General features: G+C 49.8%; 1 protein-coding gene and 1 pseudogene across 2 annotated transcripts in view; both read right to left on the reverse strand.

Moving 5' to 3' along the window:
* LOC307100408 (glyceraldehyde-3-phosphate dehydrogenase-like) overlaps window positions 1-16,734 on the reverse strand; it is a 1,087,365-nt pseudogene that overhangs the window by 945,845 nt on the left and 124,786 nt on the right. The window lies entirely within an intron of this gene.
* The window catches only part of MAML1 (mastermind like transcriptional coactivator 1), a 62,483-nt gene continuing 50,131 nt past the window's right edge, over window positions 4,383-16,734 (reverse strand). The window contains exons 3-5 of the mRNA XM_079772764.1: window positions 14,540-14,779; window positions 11,989-12,085; window positions 4,383-8,932 (exon numbers count right to left, since the gene is read on the reverse strand). Of these exons, the coding sequence (XP_079628890.1) occupies window positions 7,953-8,932; window positions 11,989-12,085; window positions 14,540-14,779 (1,317 nt within the window). The 3' untranslated portion in view covers window positions 4,383-7,952. The remainder of the gene's footprint in view (window positions 8,933-11,988; window positions 12,086-14,539; window positions 14,780-16,734) is intronic.

Genomic DNA, 16,734 nt, shown 5'->3' on the forward strand with positions numbered 1-16,734 from the left:
GCTTCTCATAAATTCTGGAACGCCATAACAAAGTGAAAGGGAGGGAGAGCCTCAGCGTGAACCTGCGCCAGGATATCGGGCAGAGGAATTCAGAATCTATAGACAGGAGGGCACATAACCCCTGGAACGCCCACCACACGTGCTTTTCCACACTCGTTGGGAAAGCCCATCTGAGTTCCAGCTCAGATGTAGTTTAGTAGATCTGTTGTCCTTGCCTCTTTAATAAATGCTTACTTTAAAAAAGAAATTGCCTTTATCACAATGAAAGGATCTGGAGTCACTCATCTGAACTCATTCCTATGAGCATGAGAAGAATCGAGGTGGGGTCCAGCCCGTGTGGCTCAGTAGTTGAGCATCAACCTATGAACCAGTTTGATTCCTGGTCAGGGCACATGCCTGGGTTGCAGACTCGATCCCCAGCAGGGGGCATGCAGGAGGCAGCCGATCAATGAGTCTCCCTCATGACTGGATGTTTCTCTCTCTCTCCCCCTCTCCCTTCCTCTCTGAAATCAATAAAAACATACTAAAGAGAGAGAAAAAGAATCGAGTGGGGACAGTCCTCTCCCTGTGACTCCGGGCTGTCCGATACGCCTCTCTGCTGCCTGTAACCCTGTCAGGCCCCATCAGCTGGCCAGCCTTCAGGCTGCTCTTTAAAAACAATCGTCAATGACAGCTGACATTCAGCAGTATTTTATATTAGTTTCAGGTGTACAGCGCAGCGTCCAGGCTGCCGTATTGGCAGGGACGGACAGACACCCTCCTTCCCTGGGGCATCTCCCGAGCAGGGAGGGCTCACTCCCCGCCGTGGGCCATAGTGCGCCCATGGTGTTTTAAATTTAACACTCGTGTCAGCAGCTGTGAACTGTGCGTTCTCAGCATTCCTCCCCTCCTTCCTTTGGGGACCTTCTGTCCTCCACGGGGCTGTAGGAATGCTCTTCCCCAGCTCTGCCTGGCTCCTGCCCAGCACTCAGCCCAGCAAATGTCTCCTTCAAGGGGCTGCCCTGCCCACCGCGTCTGAAGATGTCTGGGCCCCCCCTCACCCCTGCAGCGCCAGCGCCCTCTCTCATTCTGCTTGAGCGCCTTCCCAGCACTCGCCTCTCTGAACCCATCCTGCTGACCTGCTTGGGACGTTCCTCCGCAAGAGACGGCAGGTCCAGGCAAAGGACTTGCCCGCATCCTCCTGCTGTTTCTGCTCTCAGGGCAATGCCTGGGCACAGCAGCTCTCCACAATCATGTGCCAGTAAACTGTGCCTGCCGAACCTCCTCCAGCTCCCCGGCCGGCAGGTGACCTGCGACAGACCCAGGGTGGCGGCAGACAGACAGACCCAGGATGGCGGCAGACAGACAGACCCAGGGTGGCGGCAGACAGACAGACCCAGGGTGGCAGCAGACAGGCAGACGCAGATGGCGGCAGACAGACAGACCCAGATGGCGGCAGACAGACAGACCCAGGGTGGCGGCAGACAGGCAGACGCAGATGGCGGCAGACAGAGAGACCCAGGGTGGCAGCAGACAGGCAGACGCAGATGGCGGCAGACAGAGAGACCCAGGGTGGCGGCAGACAGACAGACCCAGGGTGGCGGCAGACAGACAGACCCAGGGTGGCGGCAGACAGACAGACCCAGATGGCAGCAGACAGACAGACCCAGATGGCGGCAGACAGACAGACCCAGGGTGGCGGCAGACAGAGAGACCCAGATGGCGGCAGACAGACAGACCCAGATGGCGGCAGACAGACAGACCCAGATGGCGGCAGACAGGCAGACCCAGATGGCGGCAGACAGACAGACCCAGATGGCGGCAGACAGACAGACCCAGGGTGGCGGCAGACAGGCAGACCCAGGGTGGCGGCAGACAGACAGACCCAGGGTGGCGGCAGACTGGCAGACCCAGATGGCGGCAGACAGACAGACCCAGATGGCGGCAGACAGGCAGACCCAGATGGCGGCAGACAGACAGACCCAGATGGCGGCAGACAGGCAGACCCAGGGTGGCGGCAGACAGACGGACCCAGGATGGCGGCAGACAGGCGGACCCAGATGGCGGCAGACAGGCAGACCCAGGGTGGCGGCAGACAGGCAGACCCAGATGTGCTATGAACACAGGGGTGCATACATTCTTTCTAATGGGTGTTTCGGGATTCTTTTTTTTTTTTTTTAAATACATTTTATTGATTTTTTACAGAGAGGAAGGGAGAGGGATAGAGAGTTAGAAACATCGATGAGAGAGAAACATCGATCAGCTGCCTCCTGCACACCCCCCACTGGGGATGTGCCTGCAACCAAGGTACATGCCCTTGACCGGAATCGAACCTGGGACCCTTCAGTCCGCAGGCCGACGCTCTATCCACTGAGCCAAACCGGTCAGGGCAAGGGATTCTTAGGATATATTCCTACAAGTGGGATCACTGGGTCAAATGGCAGTTGCATATTTAATGTTTTTGAGGAAACTCCACAATTTTCCACAGTGGCTGCACCCGTCTGCATTCCCACCAGCAGTGCACTAGGGTTCCCTATAATGGCCTTTACTAGTAAATGTTCAAGTGCGTGAGTCTCTCAATTTATAGTCAGAAGCTTGGGAATGATTAAGCTGTGTGAGGAAGGCATGTTGAAAGCTGAGACAGGCTGAGCCCGAGGACTCCTGCGCTGTCAACCACGTTGTGAAGGCCAAGGGGAAGTTCTTGAAGGAACTGTAAAGTGCTGCTCCAGTGAACACACAGATGGTAAGGAAGTGAAACCCTTATTGCGAACGTGGAGAAGTTTAGTGGTCTTGATAGCTCAAACCAGCCACAGCATTCCCTTAAGCCAGGGGTGGGGAATGTCTGGCCCTGCCAAGGCGTGAGGAGTGAGTTCATTAAACGTTTGAGCAAATACAGCAGGCTAATTTCTAAGTTGGTAATTGCGTGTGGCCCACGCGTGTTATAAATACCCAAATGGCCCTCGGCAGAAAAAAGGCTCACCCTGGCTTACGCCAAAGCCTAACCCAGAGCCAGGCCCAGCTCCCTTCAGTTCGGTGAAGGCCGAGAGGTGAGAAGCTGAAGAAAACTTGAAGCAGCAGGTTTGAGAGGACTGACTCCAATTTTGGAAAAAATTCTACTCCGAGTCTAACGCTATCAAACGGCATCACATGTTACAGAGAAATCATTCAGGAGAGGAAGAGGCAATCTAAGCAGATAACTTCATTGTTGTCTTATTTTGAAAAACTGCCACCTGATCAGTCAACAGCCATCAACAGTGAGGCAAGAACCGTCGCCAGCAGAAAGTTATGACATTCTTTAGCAATAAAGTATTTTTAAATTAAATACATTGCTTTTTAAATGTATTATTTTAAAATATATTTTATTTATTTTAGAGAGGGAGAGAGCGATAGAAACATCAGTGATGAGAATCACTGATTGGCTGCCTCCCGCACGCCCCCTACTGGGGACTAAGCCCGCAACCTAGGCATGTGCCCGTTGGCCGGAATCGAACCTGGGACCCTTCAGTCCGCAGGCCGACACTCTATCCACTGAGCCAAACCAGCATTATTTTTACAATATATTTTTATTGATTTCAGAGAGGGAGAGGGAGAGATAGAAACATCAGTGATGAGAATCATTAGTCGGCTGCTTCCTGCACGCCCCCTACTGGGGATCGAGCCTGAAACCTGGGCATGTGCCCTGCCTAGAAATGGAACCGTGACCTCCTGGTTCACAGGTCGACGCTCAACCACTGAGCTGTGCCGGCTGGGCTGTTTTGTTTTGTTTTTTTTAAGACATAATGTGACTGTACACTTAGACTATGGTATAGTTCACATAAGCATAACTTTTTTTTAAATATATATTTTATTGATTTTTTTACAGAGAGGAAGGTAGAGGGATAGAGAGCTAGAAACATCGATGAGAGAGAAACATCGATCAGCTGCCTCCTGCACACCCCCCCACTGGGGACGTGCCCGCAACCAAGGTACATGCCCTTGACCGGAATCGAACCTGGGACCCCTCAGTCTGCAGGCCGATGCTCTATCCACTGAGCCAAACCGGTTTCAGCCATAAGCATAACTTTTATGTGCACTGGGAAACCAAAAAATTCCTGTGACTGTTGTACGGAGTTATTCACTTTATTGAGGTGGTCTGGAACCAAACCCGCAACATCTATAACGTATGGCTGTAAAACATTCGAACTATTAAGACCTAAAGTATCTGGCTCTAGCTGGTTTGGCTCAGTGGATAGAGTGTCAGCCCGGGGACTGAAGGGTCCTGGGTTCGATTCTGGTCAAGGGAACCTTTGTTGCAGGTTCCCCGGCCCTGGTGGGGGTGCAGGAGGCAACTAATTGCTGTGCCTCTCTCTCTCCCCCTCTCCCTTCCACTCTAAAAATCAATGGGAAAGGTATCCTTGGGTGAGGATTAAGAGGAAAAAAGAAGAAGAAGAAGAAAGAAAAGACTGGTCCAACTGTTACAGCATAAATATAAGCTAGGAAAATCCCAGGACAAGCAGAATAGGGACACTGAGACAGACAGTTAAACAGTAGTTTGCGCCCACCTAGTAAATCCTATCTTCCCTAAACCAAGAACACTTAAGAGTAAGTGGTGTGTGCTTGGCCAGTGTGGTTGAGCGTTAACTCATGAACCAAGAGGTCCCCAGTTCAATTCCTGGCCAGGGCACATGTCTAGGTTATAGGCTCGATCCCAAGTAGGGCGCATGCAGGAGGCAGTCAATCGATGTTTCTCTCTCATCAATGTTTCCATCTATCTCCCTTCCTCTCTCTTAAAAAAAAAAAGAAAAAAAAGAGTAAATGGTTTGCACTTCTCCCCAACCAGAGGGTAAATGGCTTAAATCATCTACACAGGGAGACAGATAACAGAAATCCAATTAAGTGCCATTAGCTAACCACACCAAGAGACAGACACATTATGAGCATTAAGCTGATGGATATTCTATTGATCCATCTCTCAGACCTCCCCTAAATGCCCAGCTTTTAAAAACCCTGAAAATGAAGGTCCCAGCGGGCTCTCCCCCTCCAGGGAGCACACCCTCCCTCACAGGCACATATCCCCTGGTCTCCAAGGGACACCACGAAGCTTGCAACCAGGGAACGACGGGCAGCAGCAGCTTACCCCGGGCCAACCCCCTGAGCCTGTCTCCAAGGCCCCTTTTCTGACCTCCCAGCCCAGGTTCTGCTGCTGCTTCTAAGCCCTTCCTTGTTTCCCTCTCCTAGGTATAGCTTGCTTTGTTTAATAAATTCTTGTTTGCTTTTCTACACTTTGTCTCTTGATTGAAATCTTTCCCTCAAGAAGATAAAAACAGAGGTCTCGTCTCGTCGTCTTCCCTCACATTAGACATGAAGACATGGGAGAGCCGGAGTGATGTGAGTTCTAATTTCATACCTACCTTCAAATACCAGAAGTTACTCTGAGGTAAACCAAACCAAACCCCCGCCCGCGATGCTCAATAAGAAAACAGCGAAATCACAAAAGAAAATCAGCTACCCAACAAAGCAGTCACGGCCACACCACACTGCCCACCCTGCAGGCACTGCCATGTTAAGTCAATACACAGGCAGTTTCCATACTAGCAAAATACTTTTATTATTTTATAATGATAAAACGAGTTAGGATTTCTTTTTGGTGTACACCAGAGTTAAGGGAAGTAGAAGAATAAGGGGATTAATAGGACTTTTATGTACTTTGATGACAATAAAAAGTTAATACCAATTGTTTGTCATAAAACTTATCATAGCTCCCCCAGAACACATATATAATCATAGTTTAAAAATCTATAAAAGTAAAAAATATACAGTCAGAAGCTCTAACACTTATTCCATCTTTAATATAAAATTGTAAACATTTATTTACACAAAGCAAATGTGTATAACAAAAGTCCGAGCACCCTTTTGAGTCATGGCTCCTGGAAGATGGGGGGAGGGTTTGCACTGCAGCGGGGTCCTCTCCTCCCCAGCTACCCAAAAACCAGGTTCATAAATAAAGCCACGGGCAGCTCCCTGGGGGGACCCCAAGCATCACATTTTATTGCTCTGACACTACAGCATGAGAAGCCTGCTGTCTATCTGGGTGGCCCAGGACTAAGGCTGGGGCCGCCCTCCCCAGGAGGGAGGTGGAGTGCCCTGGGGACAGAGGGGAGCAGCAGCCAGAGGGAGATGAGAGGAACCAGGGCCCATCATTAGCCTTCACCCACTATTTTTGGTAGAAAACCTGCTGAAGTCACCCTCTTCCCTTCAGACTGGGGAACTCACTCAGAGGGTGGAATCTTCAGTGGCTCTATGATTCACTCATTCCCTTCTTTGAAAGCTAAGTTCAGCATCAGGGAAAGGCAGGGAGGGCAGTTAAAGGGGAAATGGCCCAACATCACCACTTGTGGTGAAAAATGGCTATTAGAGAAGAGGATCTGAGGGTCCAAGGACCCCCAGCAAGGCACGGCTGGTGCAAATCATTACCAGTATGAGCACAACCCCATCCCTTCATCCCAGCCACCCAGGCTGGTGGCACGAATCTGTTCCTTGGCTCAGTTCTTCACGGTGACACTCCTTGCATTAACCATTTGGAGACTCCAGGGAAACGGAGCTGCGGTTTCTCGAGACCACTCTGCATACAGCCACTCTTCCGTGTACCTTTCTCTCCATCACTGCGAAAGGGTCTCACCCTGTGCTGACCATTTTGCTTTCCTTAAACCAAAGTGCTCTCTCCATCTTCATTTTCCACAAGCAGCCCACTCTTAGCTTAGTCAAGTCCATTAATTCATAGACCTTACACGAGAAATCCCCTTGAGTCCTTAGAAAGGATGTGTTAGTGTTATAAAGCAATTACCTTTAAAAGTGCAATCATCTGACTGACATGGCAGTGGCAAGAGTAAAAACAAAGTGGAGTTCCTTTCTCTGAAGGGACCTGCATCTGGGCCTCCCTGCAGAACCAGAACAGGGCACACCTTTCATTCTCCTTCCCCGAAGCTTTCCTTCTGGGGAGGGACACCCTTCTCCCTACCATGCTGGGTCTCCCTAGGAACTGTAATGACTTTCCCCCTCCCATCTAGTAAATTGTTGCCTTAAGGAGGTTTTCCAGTTGGGCTGGAGAAAAAGGAAGGGCAAATGGGGTGAAGGAAAGACATCTGTGCACAACTCAACAATGGTCACCTTCTAACACATTAAATACACGTTGTCAGAGAAACTAACTGCGGAAGGTGGGAAGTTACAACAGACGGGGACACAGGAACCCTAAACATCCCACTCCGCAGTCAGCCTGGGGCCTGCTACCAGCGATGGGAGGAAGGGATTCCTCCACCAGGGTCCCCAGAACCGCTCTGGAGGGAGGGGCGGCCCTGCCATCTCACAGCACCCCGTGCCCTGGTACACGCAGTCAGACTTCCCTTACGGAAAGGTTTTCCAGTGACACTCCCTGAAAGCCGACAGAGAGCAAGAATAAAGACGGCTCTTCAAAGGAAGCCCTAGGTTTCCAATGCCACTTAATTAACTCAAACCACCACCTATTCTGCTTTAAACTTTTAAAAAATTTAATCTTTTACTATGCTACAAATTGCAAATAATTCTGCTATATAAAGTTCCAACAAAAACTTGTCCCCAGCACTAGGGCAAGTGAAGAAATCTTGGATTAAGCCAACATGATGGCACAGATTCTTATAAGCCTGACGTTGTGGGTTTCACTGCTATAACTGTTGGTTTTGGTCATTTGGATAGAAAACCACCTGTAGAACCCTGTCCTGCTGTCCCAACACCAGGTAATGACGCCAGCAGATGGCCTGGGGCCAGCCCGACAGACCACACTGCTGGCTTGGAGCAGGGGGCTCTGCAGATCCTGGCCAGGTGGGGCCTCGGCCTCGGCCTTTGCTCTACCCACCCAGCAACCCGGGCTGTGAGCTTTTGGTCCAAATAGTTGCTCATTGTTGAATATGAGAACAAAAATACAGGATGTGTGAACACTGAAAACATCATAAATCCTCCCATTACTGAGGCCCCAAAAGGTCGTCCAAATCATTCATCCACTCTTCCGAAGTCCTGTTCTTCAAGAGGGAGTCGATCAGATCGGCGTCCCCAGCCATGCTGGACAGCCCGCTGCCCCCCGGCTGCCCGCTATAGGCAAAGGGCAGCTCCGGGCCCGAAGTCCGCACAGGGTAGGCTTGGGTGCAGTGCAGCCCTGCTCGGCCGCCCATGGGTGGGGCAGGGCTCTGGCTGAAGGCCCCCAGGTCAGGCCCGCCAGGGCTCAGGCCTGGCAAGCCCTGTTGTGGGGCTCCCTGGGGAGGTGCTGGGGCGGGGGCACTGGTCCTCTGCTGCGCACTCACGGGAGTCAACATGGGCCCCGCTGCAGCTGCTGAGCTCATGGGGGCCATGGGCCTATTGGACATCGTCTGGGAGAACTGCGGGCTGGACATTTTCAGGTGGGCCTGCTGCATGTGGAAACTGGAGGCTGCCGTGAAAGGGCTCACGGTGTTGCTCCCTGGGGTCTGGCCGCCCAGGTTCGGCATTCCCTGATGTTGCCAGGAGGGATTCTGGCCTCCCATGGCTGCCGACACCCTCGGGACCTGTGGCTTAGTTAAACCAGAGTTCAGGGTCCCCTTATTGTGCTGCTGGGAGAGACCAGAGCTCCCCAGAGAGTTCTGTCCATAGGCAGCTGAGACGGAGGTGTTCTGGCCCATGCTGGTCTGCCGTGGAATGTGGGCATGTCCATTGGTGGCCTGTGGCGGGGGCTGGGCAACTATCTGGGTTATGCCAGAGGCCATGCCATAGAGGCTGCCCTGCGGCATGCTCTGGGAGCCAGTGAACTGAACGACACCCCGATCCTGCTGGCCTGAGTTTGAGGAGAGAGAGGAAACTGATGTGTGTCCAGGGCCCATTGGCATCAGATTCCCGGCCTGAGGGAATCCCCGAGGACAGTTGGAGTTCGATGGACCCAAGTTGTTCATGCCAGGCACGGCAGCGGAAGACCCTAGAAAACAGAGAAGATTCTGTCAATCAAGTTGGCATTTCTTGACCACCACAGTGGAGACAACTCCATGACCCAAGGTGCAGCTGCTAGCCTATGGGCACAAACAGCAGAATCAGAAATCCAGTGGAACCTCTGAGAGCCTGGGGCCGAGGGGCAGCCGTCTGCAGCAACGAGGAGATTAAGACAGGTGCTGAGGAAGGGCAAAGCGAGGAGAGAGAAGCCAGTGGACTGACTGGTTCACCCTCTGAGGCCCACCCAATCTCTGCTCTGTGAGGCCCTATGCTGGGCACTGGGTCTGCCTCGGGACCTGCCTGTGGGAGGTGAAGACTCCATGTGCTGTGACAGGGTTACAACACAGACCAGGCAGCAGGCTGTGGGAGCACAGGGGATGGAAGCTCAATGCCCGGGAGACTTGGGGAAGGCTTCAGAGAGATGATGAGTATGTTGGGTTTTAAAAGGGTAGACATGCCTGGCTGGTGTGGCTCAGTGGTTGAGTGTCAACATATGAATCAAGCCCTGGCTGGTTTGGCTCAGTGGATAGAGCGTCAGCCTGCTGACTGAAGGGTCCTTGGGTTCAATTCCGGTCAAGGGCACATGCCAGGTTGCGGGCTCAATCCCCAATAGGGGATGTGCAGGAGGCAGCTGATCAGTGATTCTCTCATCTTTGATGTTTCTGTCTCTCTCTCCTTCTCCCTTCCTCTCTGAAATCAATAAAAAAATATTTAAAAAAACAAACATATGAATCAGGCAATTGCAGTTTGATTCCTGGTCAGGGCACATGCCTGGGTTGGGGGACTTGATCCCCAGTAGGGGGCGTGCAGAAGGCAGCCGATCATTGATTCTCTCTCATTGCTGATGTTTCTCTCTCTCTCTCCCTCTCCCTTCCTCTCTGAAATCAATAAAAAAATTTTTAAAAGTTCTACTAAGCAAAGTAAATACTGATCTATTAAAAAAAAGGCTAAACAGAAGTTTAGCAGTTTGGAGAAACATTATTCTAGATATAGAGAAGAGTGTATGCAAAGGTATGAAGTTATGAAAGGCAGTCTGTGTGGGGAACTCTGTAGCTGGGCTGTGGCGAAAGCATCCAGCTGGTGAGAGACAAAACTGGAGAGACAGCCTCAGCCAGATTCAGAAGAGCTGTGGCTGCCATGGGAAGGGCAGGGCTGCAAAGCCAAAGGGTAACTGGATTGTGACTGTGGTTTAGACCCTGCTGGGCAGGAGCTGTTAAAATCACTGAGACGAGGGGTGCACACAAATGTGCCCCCGCCCCCAGGGGTGACAGAGGGAGAATGTTTGAGCTTATTCTTCACATCACAGACCCTCAGGGAATGGAGCAGTATAGACTGCAATCAGCAGGCATTTATAGAGCACTGCTCTGTGGTGGGCGCTGTGCTGGGGAGATGAGATAGCAAGAAATGTGACAGACAGGGTCCCTCTGTCCTCAGGGAACTTGCTGTCTGGACCTCTCTGCCTTAAGCAATGGATTCATGGTGACAACACTAACTGAGGCGGGTTTTTGTGGGTAGGAGAGCAATTGTTCAGGGGGTGGCCTTACCTGAGCACTTTATTGCTCCTCTCTCTCCACTTGCACCTAACTAAAAACTGGGTGGAGGAAAAGATAGTCTATTTCACTCCCACTGACAGCCCACAACAACAACAGATGGGATGAAGGCAGGAAAGCTGGCTAAGACCCAGGCTTCTGAGATGCCTGCTGACTTCAACTCCTCAGTCCTGGTCAGCATGCACATAACACTCACCTGGGCTCTTCCAGAATGCACAGCTGTGGTCAGTTTCCCTGGGACACTATAGTGAGAGTCACTGACCAAGAAAAGGACAGGTTTTGAAGATATTCCAAGAAGAGCAGACCACATTTCATTGCATCTGTCAACCGGCATCTCTACGTATTTCTGGAGTGACAGCCTGAGCAGTGGCAGCCAGGTCCCCTTGCATATCTGACACGTGACAGCTGAGACCCCCCAGACCGCTTCCTTCCTTTCCTGGTCAGCTGTCCAGGGCTGATGTTCCCACTTGACACCAAAGTGAGCAGGAAGAAAAAAAGAAGCAAAGCCCACACAGGTGCATTAAGTGTCTCCTTATCTGGAAACTGGGAGAGGTCATTTTGCTGAAGCAAAGAACTTTCTTAAGAATTACAGAAATGGTGCCAGAAGATGGTTTGAGTTTGGATGTTGGGCACACAGTGCAATATCTAGATAACACATCACAGAAATGTACACCCGACACCTATATGATCCTGTAAACTACTGTCACCCCAATATCCTATATAATAAAAGCCTAATATGCTAAGTGTCGGGTTGTCTGTTCAACCAATCAAAGTATAATATGTTAATGATATGCTAAGGCTGCTCAACCGCTCGCTATGATGTGTAACGACCACCAGGGGGCAGACAGTTGACTGGTCGACCAGTCGCTATGATGTGCACTGACCACCAGGAGGCAGATGCTTCGAACGACAGGTTAGCTTGCTGCTGGGGTCCGGCTGATCAGGACTGAGTGAGATGTGCCAGACACGCCCTGGAGCCCTCCCGCCGTCCCTCCCCGGCGTGACTGTGCACTGGTGGGGTCCCTCAGCCTGGTCTGTGCCCTCTTGCAATCCGGGACCCCTTGGGGGATGTCAGAGAGTCAGTTTCAGCCTGATCCTGCAGGCCACCCAGAGAGGCCCCACCCATGTAAGAATTTGTGCACCAGGCCTCTGGTATTTAATAAAATTAAAAGAAAAAAGAATTACAGGAGCCATTTCCTATTGATAAGATATCTTCCAACTAGATATGATTTTGCCTCAAAAGACCGTATAGCCAGGGACACAGCCAAAGTACTTAGCCGAAGTGGTCTGCCTCTCTCACCCTCTTCTGGCCCGCAGGGTGACTAGAAAGCAGGCTCTGTGGGCAGACTGAAGTTTATATGAGCAAAGTAGACTCAGTGAGCACCTAGCAAAAAGCTAGGTAGACAGCAGGAACTCAGCACGAGTGGAACATACCACCTGCTCTGGGCATGCCTACCTTCCCCTGCCCCACTCCATCACCCAGATGCCCCCTCACCTGTGAACTGCCCAACTTGCTGTGGGAAGGTGCTCTGTGTCGGGTCTTGGTACTGGGGTGGTGGGCGGGTCAGATGGCGCTGAAACTGCTGTTTCTCCTAGAAAATTCCAAGAACAGAACAAAACAAGACCCACATAAAAGAAAAACAGTGTTAGAGAAAAGAAAACTGTCCAAGCTTGTTACTCACAGACAGACTCCTGAGGACTATCTCATATAATGCTCACGATCTCACTTTGGTGATTTTTAATAAACACTGTGAGCCCTAGCCGGTTTCTCAGTGGTTAGAGCGTTGGCCCACAGACTGAAGGGTCACGGGTTCAATTCTAGTCAAGGGCACATACCTCAGTTGCAGGCTCGATTCCCTGGGCTCATCCAGGAGGCAACCGATCAATATGCCTCTCTCACATCAATGTTTCTCTCTCTCTGTCTCTCCCCCACCCTTCCACTCTCTCTGGAAAAATCAATGGGAAAAAAATATCCTCAGATGAGGATTAAAAACAGACAAACAAACAAAATCACTCTGAAGGAAGACACAATCCACAGTGGTATACCACTTCACATGCACTAGGATGGCTAGAATAAAAAAGCAAGTGTGGGGAAGATGTGGAGAAACCGGACCTTCATACACTGCTGTGGGCATGTAAAACAGTGTAGTTACTTTGTAGAACAGTCTGGCAATTCTTCCACAGGTTAAACACAAGAATTACCACAGGACCCAGCAATCCCACCCATAGATATACACTCAGAAAGCTGAGAACCTATGTCCACAAAAAATTCGGGAAACAACCCAGCTGTCTACCAACAGATAAACTGAGCAATGAAATATGACATATTCATACAACAGAATATTATTCCATCATAAAAAGCAGGAAAATAATGATGCATGCTACAACAAGGTTGAACCTTGAATCCTCTTACATGAAATATTCACAAATAGGAAAAACTATAGAGACAGAAAGTAGATTAGTGGTTGCCTAGGCCTGGAAGATGGGGGAAATAACTTTTAATGGATATAGGGTTTAGGGTTTCTTTTAAAAATATATATATTATTGATTTCAGAGAGGAAGGGAGAGGGAGAGAAAGATAGAAACATCAGTGATGAGAGAGAATCATTGATTGGCTGCCTCCTGCACACCCTACAACCTGGGCACATGCCCTGATTAGGAATCACACCATGACCTCTTGGTTCATAGATTGATGCTCGACCACTGAGCCATGCCAGCTGGGTAGGGTTTCTTTTTAGGTGATAAAAGGTTCTCAAACTGCCGAAACCGGTTTGGCTCAGTGGATAGAGCGTCGGCCTGTGGACTGAAGGGTCCCAGGTTCGATTCTGGTCGAGGGCATGTACCTTGGTTGCGGGCACATCCCCAGTAGGGGGTGTGCAGGAGGCAGCTGGTCGGATGTTTCTCTCTCATCGATGTTTCTAGCTCTCTGTCCCTCTCCCTTCCTCTCTGTGAAAACATCAATAAAATATATTAAAAAAAAAAAAAAGGTTCTAAAACTGTGGTGATGGTTGCACAACTCTGAATATACTAAAAACTACGGAATTATTCACTTTAAATGGGTTGTGTGTCATGTATAGAGCTGTTATTTAAAAAATGGCAGAACCAAAGTAGTAATGTGGGTTTCAACGTCATTCTCCATCAACTTGAACCATGGATGGCTAGTTCTTCTCTTATATTCTTTTTCCATTTATTTTTAGTGAGTATGGAAGGGAGGAGGAGGAGGAGGAGGAGGAGGAGGAGGAGGAGGAGGAGGAGGGAGAGGGAGTGGGAGGGGGAGGGGGAGAGAGGGGAGAGAGGGGGGAGGGGGAGGAGAGGGGGAGGGGGAGAGGGAGAGAGAGACTGGCTGACTCCCGCACATGCCCCGACCAGGGCCGGGGATGAAACTGTAACTGAGGTATGTGCCCTTGACTGGGAATCCAATCTGCAACACTTTGATTTTCGGGCTGATGTTCTAACCACTGAGCAACCCAGCCAGGGCTTCTCTTAAGTCTTAAAGATGTAATTTAAAATCCTGAGAACCTTGGCACCTTCACACTTTACTTGGTGACCAAGTGGATGAACTGCAGGACTTAGAGGGAGCTTGTTGGTCCTGACTCTACAACCCCAGGACCTCAGGCAGGTCTTCACTTCCCTGCCTCACACTGTTGACCTATCACAAACGCTACATGTACAACCAAGCTGGGTCCCACAGTGAACTGACGGAGTGGGAAGCTCAATGCATTGGCAGCTGCCGACAAAGGACATGGAAAAATGTCCCAAACACACATAGTTTTAGCTACAGACTCTGCCTTCATTAATCCCCACCAAATGACATAAAAGCTGCTTCTGACACAGGCCACCACTGTCTGAGAAATGCCACACTCACAGAAAGAGGTTTAAAAGGGCAAAGCACTCTAATACCAAACATGCAACGAGCACACACTCACATGGCACCCTGCTGAGCTTGTGGCCACTGCGGTGACTCGGGAGGCAGGATGAGATGTGGGGGGAGGGGGGGGAGGGGAAAGGGGTGGACGGGGACGGTTTTCTTCCCCTTTTCTCTTTACCTGCTCTGCCAGAAGGTGCTGCTGCCTTTGCAAGAACTGCTGTTGGTGCAAATGCTTTTGCTGCTGCTCCCTCTGTTTTTGTTGATCCAAAAGCAACTGATGCTGCTTCATTACAGCTGCCTGCTGCTGGCCACTGAGATAGGGGGTGCTGCTGTGAGTGCTGGCCACTGACACAGTGGGCGGCTGGGTCCCCACGCTGGAGGCCTGGGCTGGCACAGGGACATTGGGAGGGTTCTGCTCCTGTCAACACAGAGAAGGGAGTTCTCGAGTCAGGTGGTTCACGGTAGAGTCTATAAGCCCTGATCAGAACAGATGAGCGCCATCCAATGCGAGCCTGGCTCCCCATAGATGACTACAGTGCAGTGACCCTACAGGGCTGGGCCGGAGACCAAGACAGCAAACACCTGAGTCTCCAGGCCCAGAAATGAACAGTTACTAGCAGCTTGCTAGCTTTGCTTCCTATGATTTGCCAGTGGCAAGGGTGTGATTTTACACTTAAGCTCATAGATTTGCAATAGCTTCTGTAAGCACCTGTAGCTTATATACCTTTACTCACCGGAATGCACAAGTGCAGGTGAGCCCCAGGAAGGAGCGCTCAGAGGGGCTCTGGGTGATGGAGACACACCATATTCGGTTTGCAAACCTTGGGTTCCTGGTGATGGGACTGTCCCTGAACTGCCCGAAATTGTTTTGTGTGCCCACTTGTAAACAGCATTTTCCTGGGAAGAGACTGCTAGGATTTTGTCAGATATTTATGCTTAAAAAATACTGAGTATTGATGAGAACTTTAATGAATATTTTCAATTAATACATGGATCGAAATTGAGTCATGTCAAAGGTTATCACAATGTTATTCCAACATTACTACCTACATTTTAAAATAAAGGGGGGAAATTTAACTCAAAAAAGGAAAAAGGCAAAAAGCAATTATCATTTAGACAAGTTCAACTTCTTGAGCTCCTTTCTAGTCCTTATTCATTTGTATATTTAATCTGTACAGGATTCTAATCTTAGAGCAGACAGATTCTGATGTGATTTCCTCACCCTGATCTGCAGAAGCTCACGGGCTACAAGAGCGCTTTGTGAGATGCAAAGTGCTACTGAAACAGCAGTCACCACGGCGCCACCCTTTTTTAAGGTTGCTGCTTGCTAGTGGCTATGCAGCAGTTTAATGGCTGACATGAGTGGAAGTTTCAACATTTACACGTGCATGCTCCTGTTGAAAGATGCTTAAACTGCTTCCAGTTTTGGGGCTATCAGATATAAACATGCAATGAATATCTGGCATATAACTTTCTCTTTTGGGGGGATTATTTTTTGCAGTGGTATAATGTGCCAATGCTTATGAATATTTTTATGGCTTATGAAAAATACATAATGCCAAAATTACTTTCCAAAAGCACTGTGCCCAGTGAGCATGTCAATTTCTTCATGCTATTACCAGCTACAAACACACAAAGGCACACATAAAGGTATTCACTGCAGGCTTGCTTACAGTAGTGAAGAATAGGAGACAATGCATGTTACACAACTGTTGTCACACAACTGTTAAAAAGTTTCGATGGGTCTGATGTGCAGATGTGGAAAACAGCCCAGGACACACTGGAGTGAGCAAAGGGAGTGTGTGCAACCTGTCTCAGAGGAAGCCAGGGACATCTGTTACTGTCTGAGGTCCAGCCATCGGAAGGCTCCCAGAGAGGAGGCATCTTTGACCACCCTCCCCCCACAGAGACAGGTGGTTCTGCTAGGCTTGTGCTTCATGACTAAAGAACCACGGAACTCAGATATGTTAGAAAGCAGCACTCACCTAAAAGGTTATAAGCTTACTATAACTTAATAAAATATTTTGAACATAGAGATCTGAAAAGTGGTTAAAAAAGAAGAAGCCTCTCAGAAGCACATTAAATCTGATCTTTACCTGCAAAATCCAGCCACAAATTACTTTGTGTAGCATAAAAGAGACACAAGACTAAGTACAGGTGAATCCTCAAAAATGTGTATAGTTAAAACTGAAGAAATTTTACTCCTTTTTGTTTATTCTCACCCCAGGCCCGGCCCGGCCAGGGCACATGCCCAGGTTGTGGAGCTTCAATTTGGCTCAGGTAGTGACAGGAAGCCCAGACCCATGTAGTGTCCGGGACCAAAGGACAGCCGCAGCGGCTCCCGCCCTCCTTCCCTTGCTCCCCAGGGACCTG

This window comes from Cnephaeus nilssonii (genome assembly GCF_951640355.1).
Source record: "Cnephaeus nilssonii genome assembly, chromosome: 5".
NCBI classification, from domain to species: Eukaryota; Metazoa; Chordata; class Mammalia; order Chiroptera; family Vespertilionidae; genus Cnephaeus; species Cnephaeus nilssonii.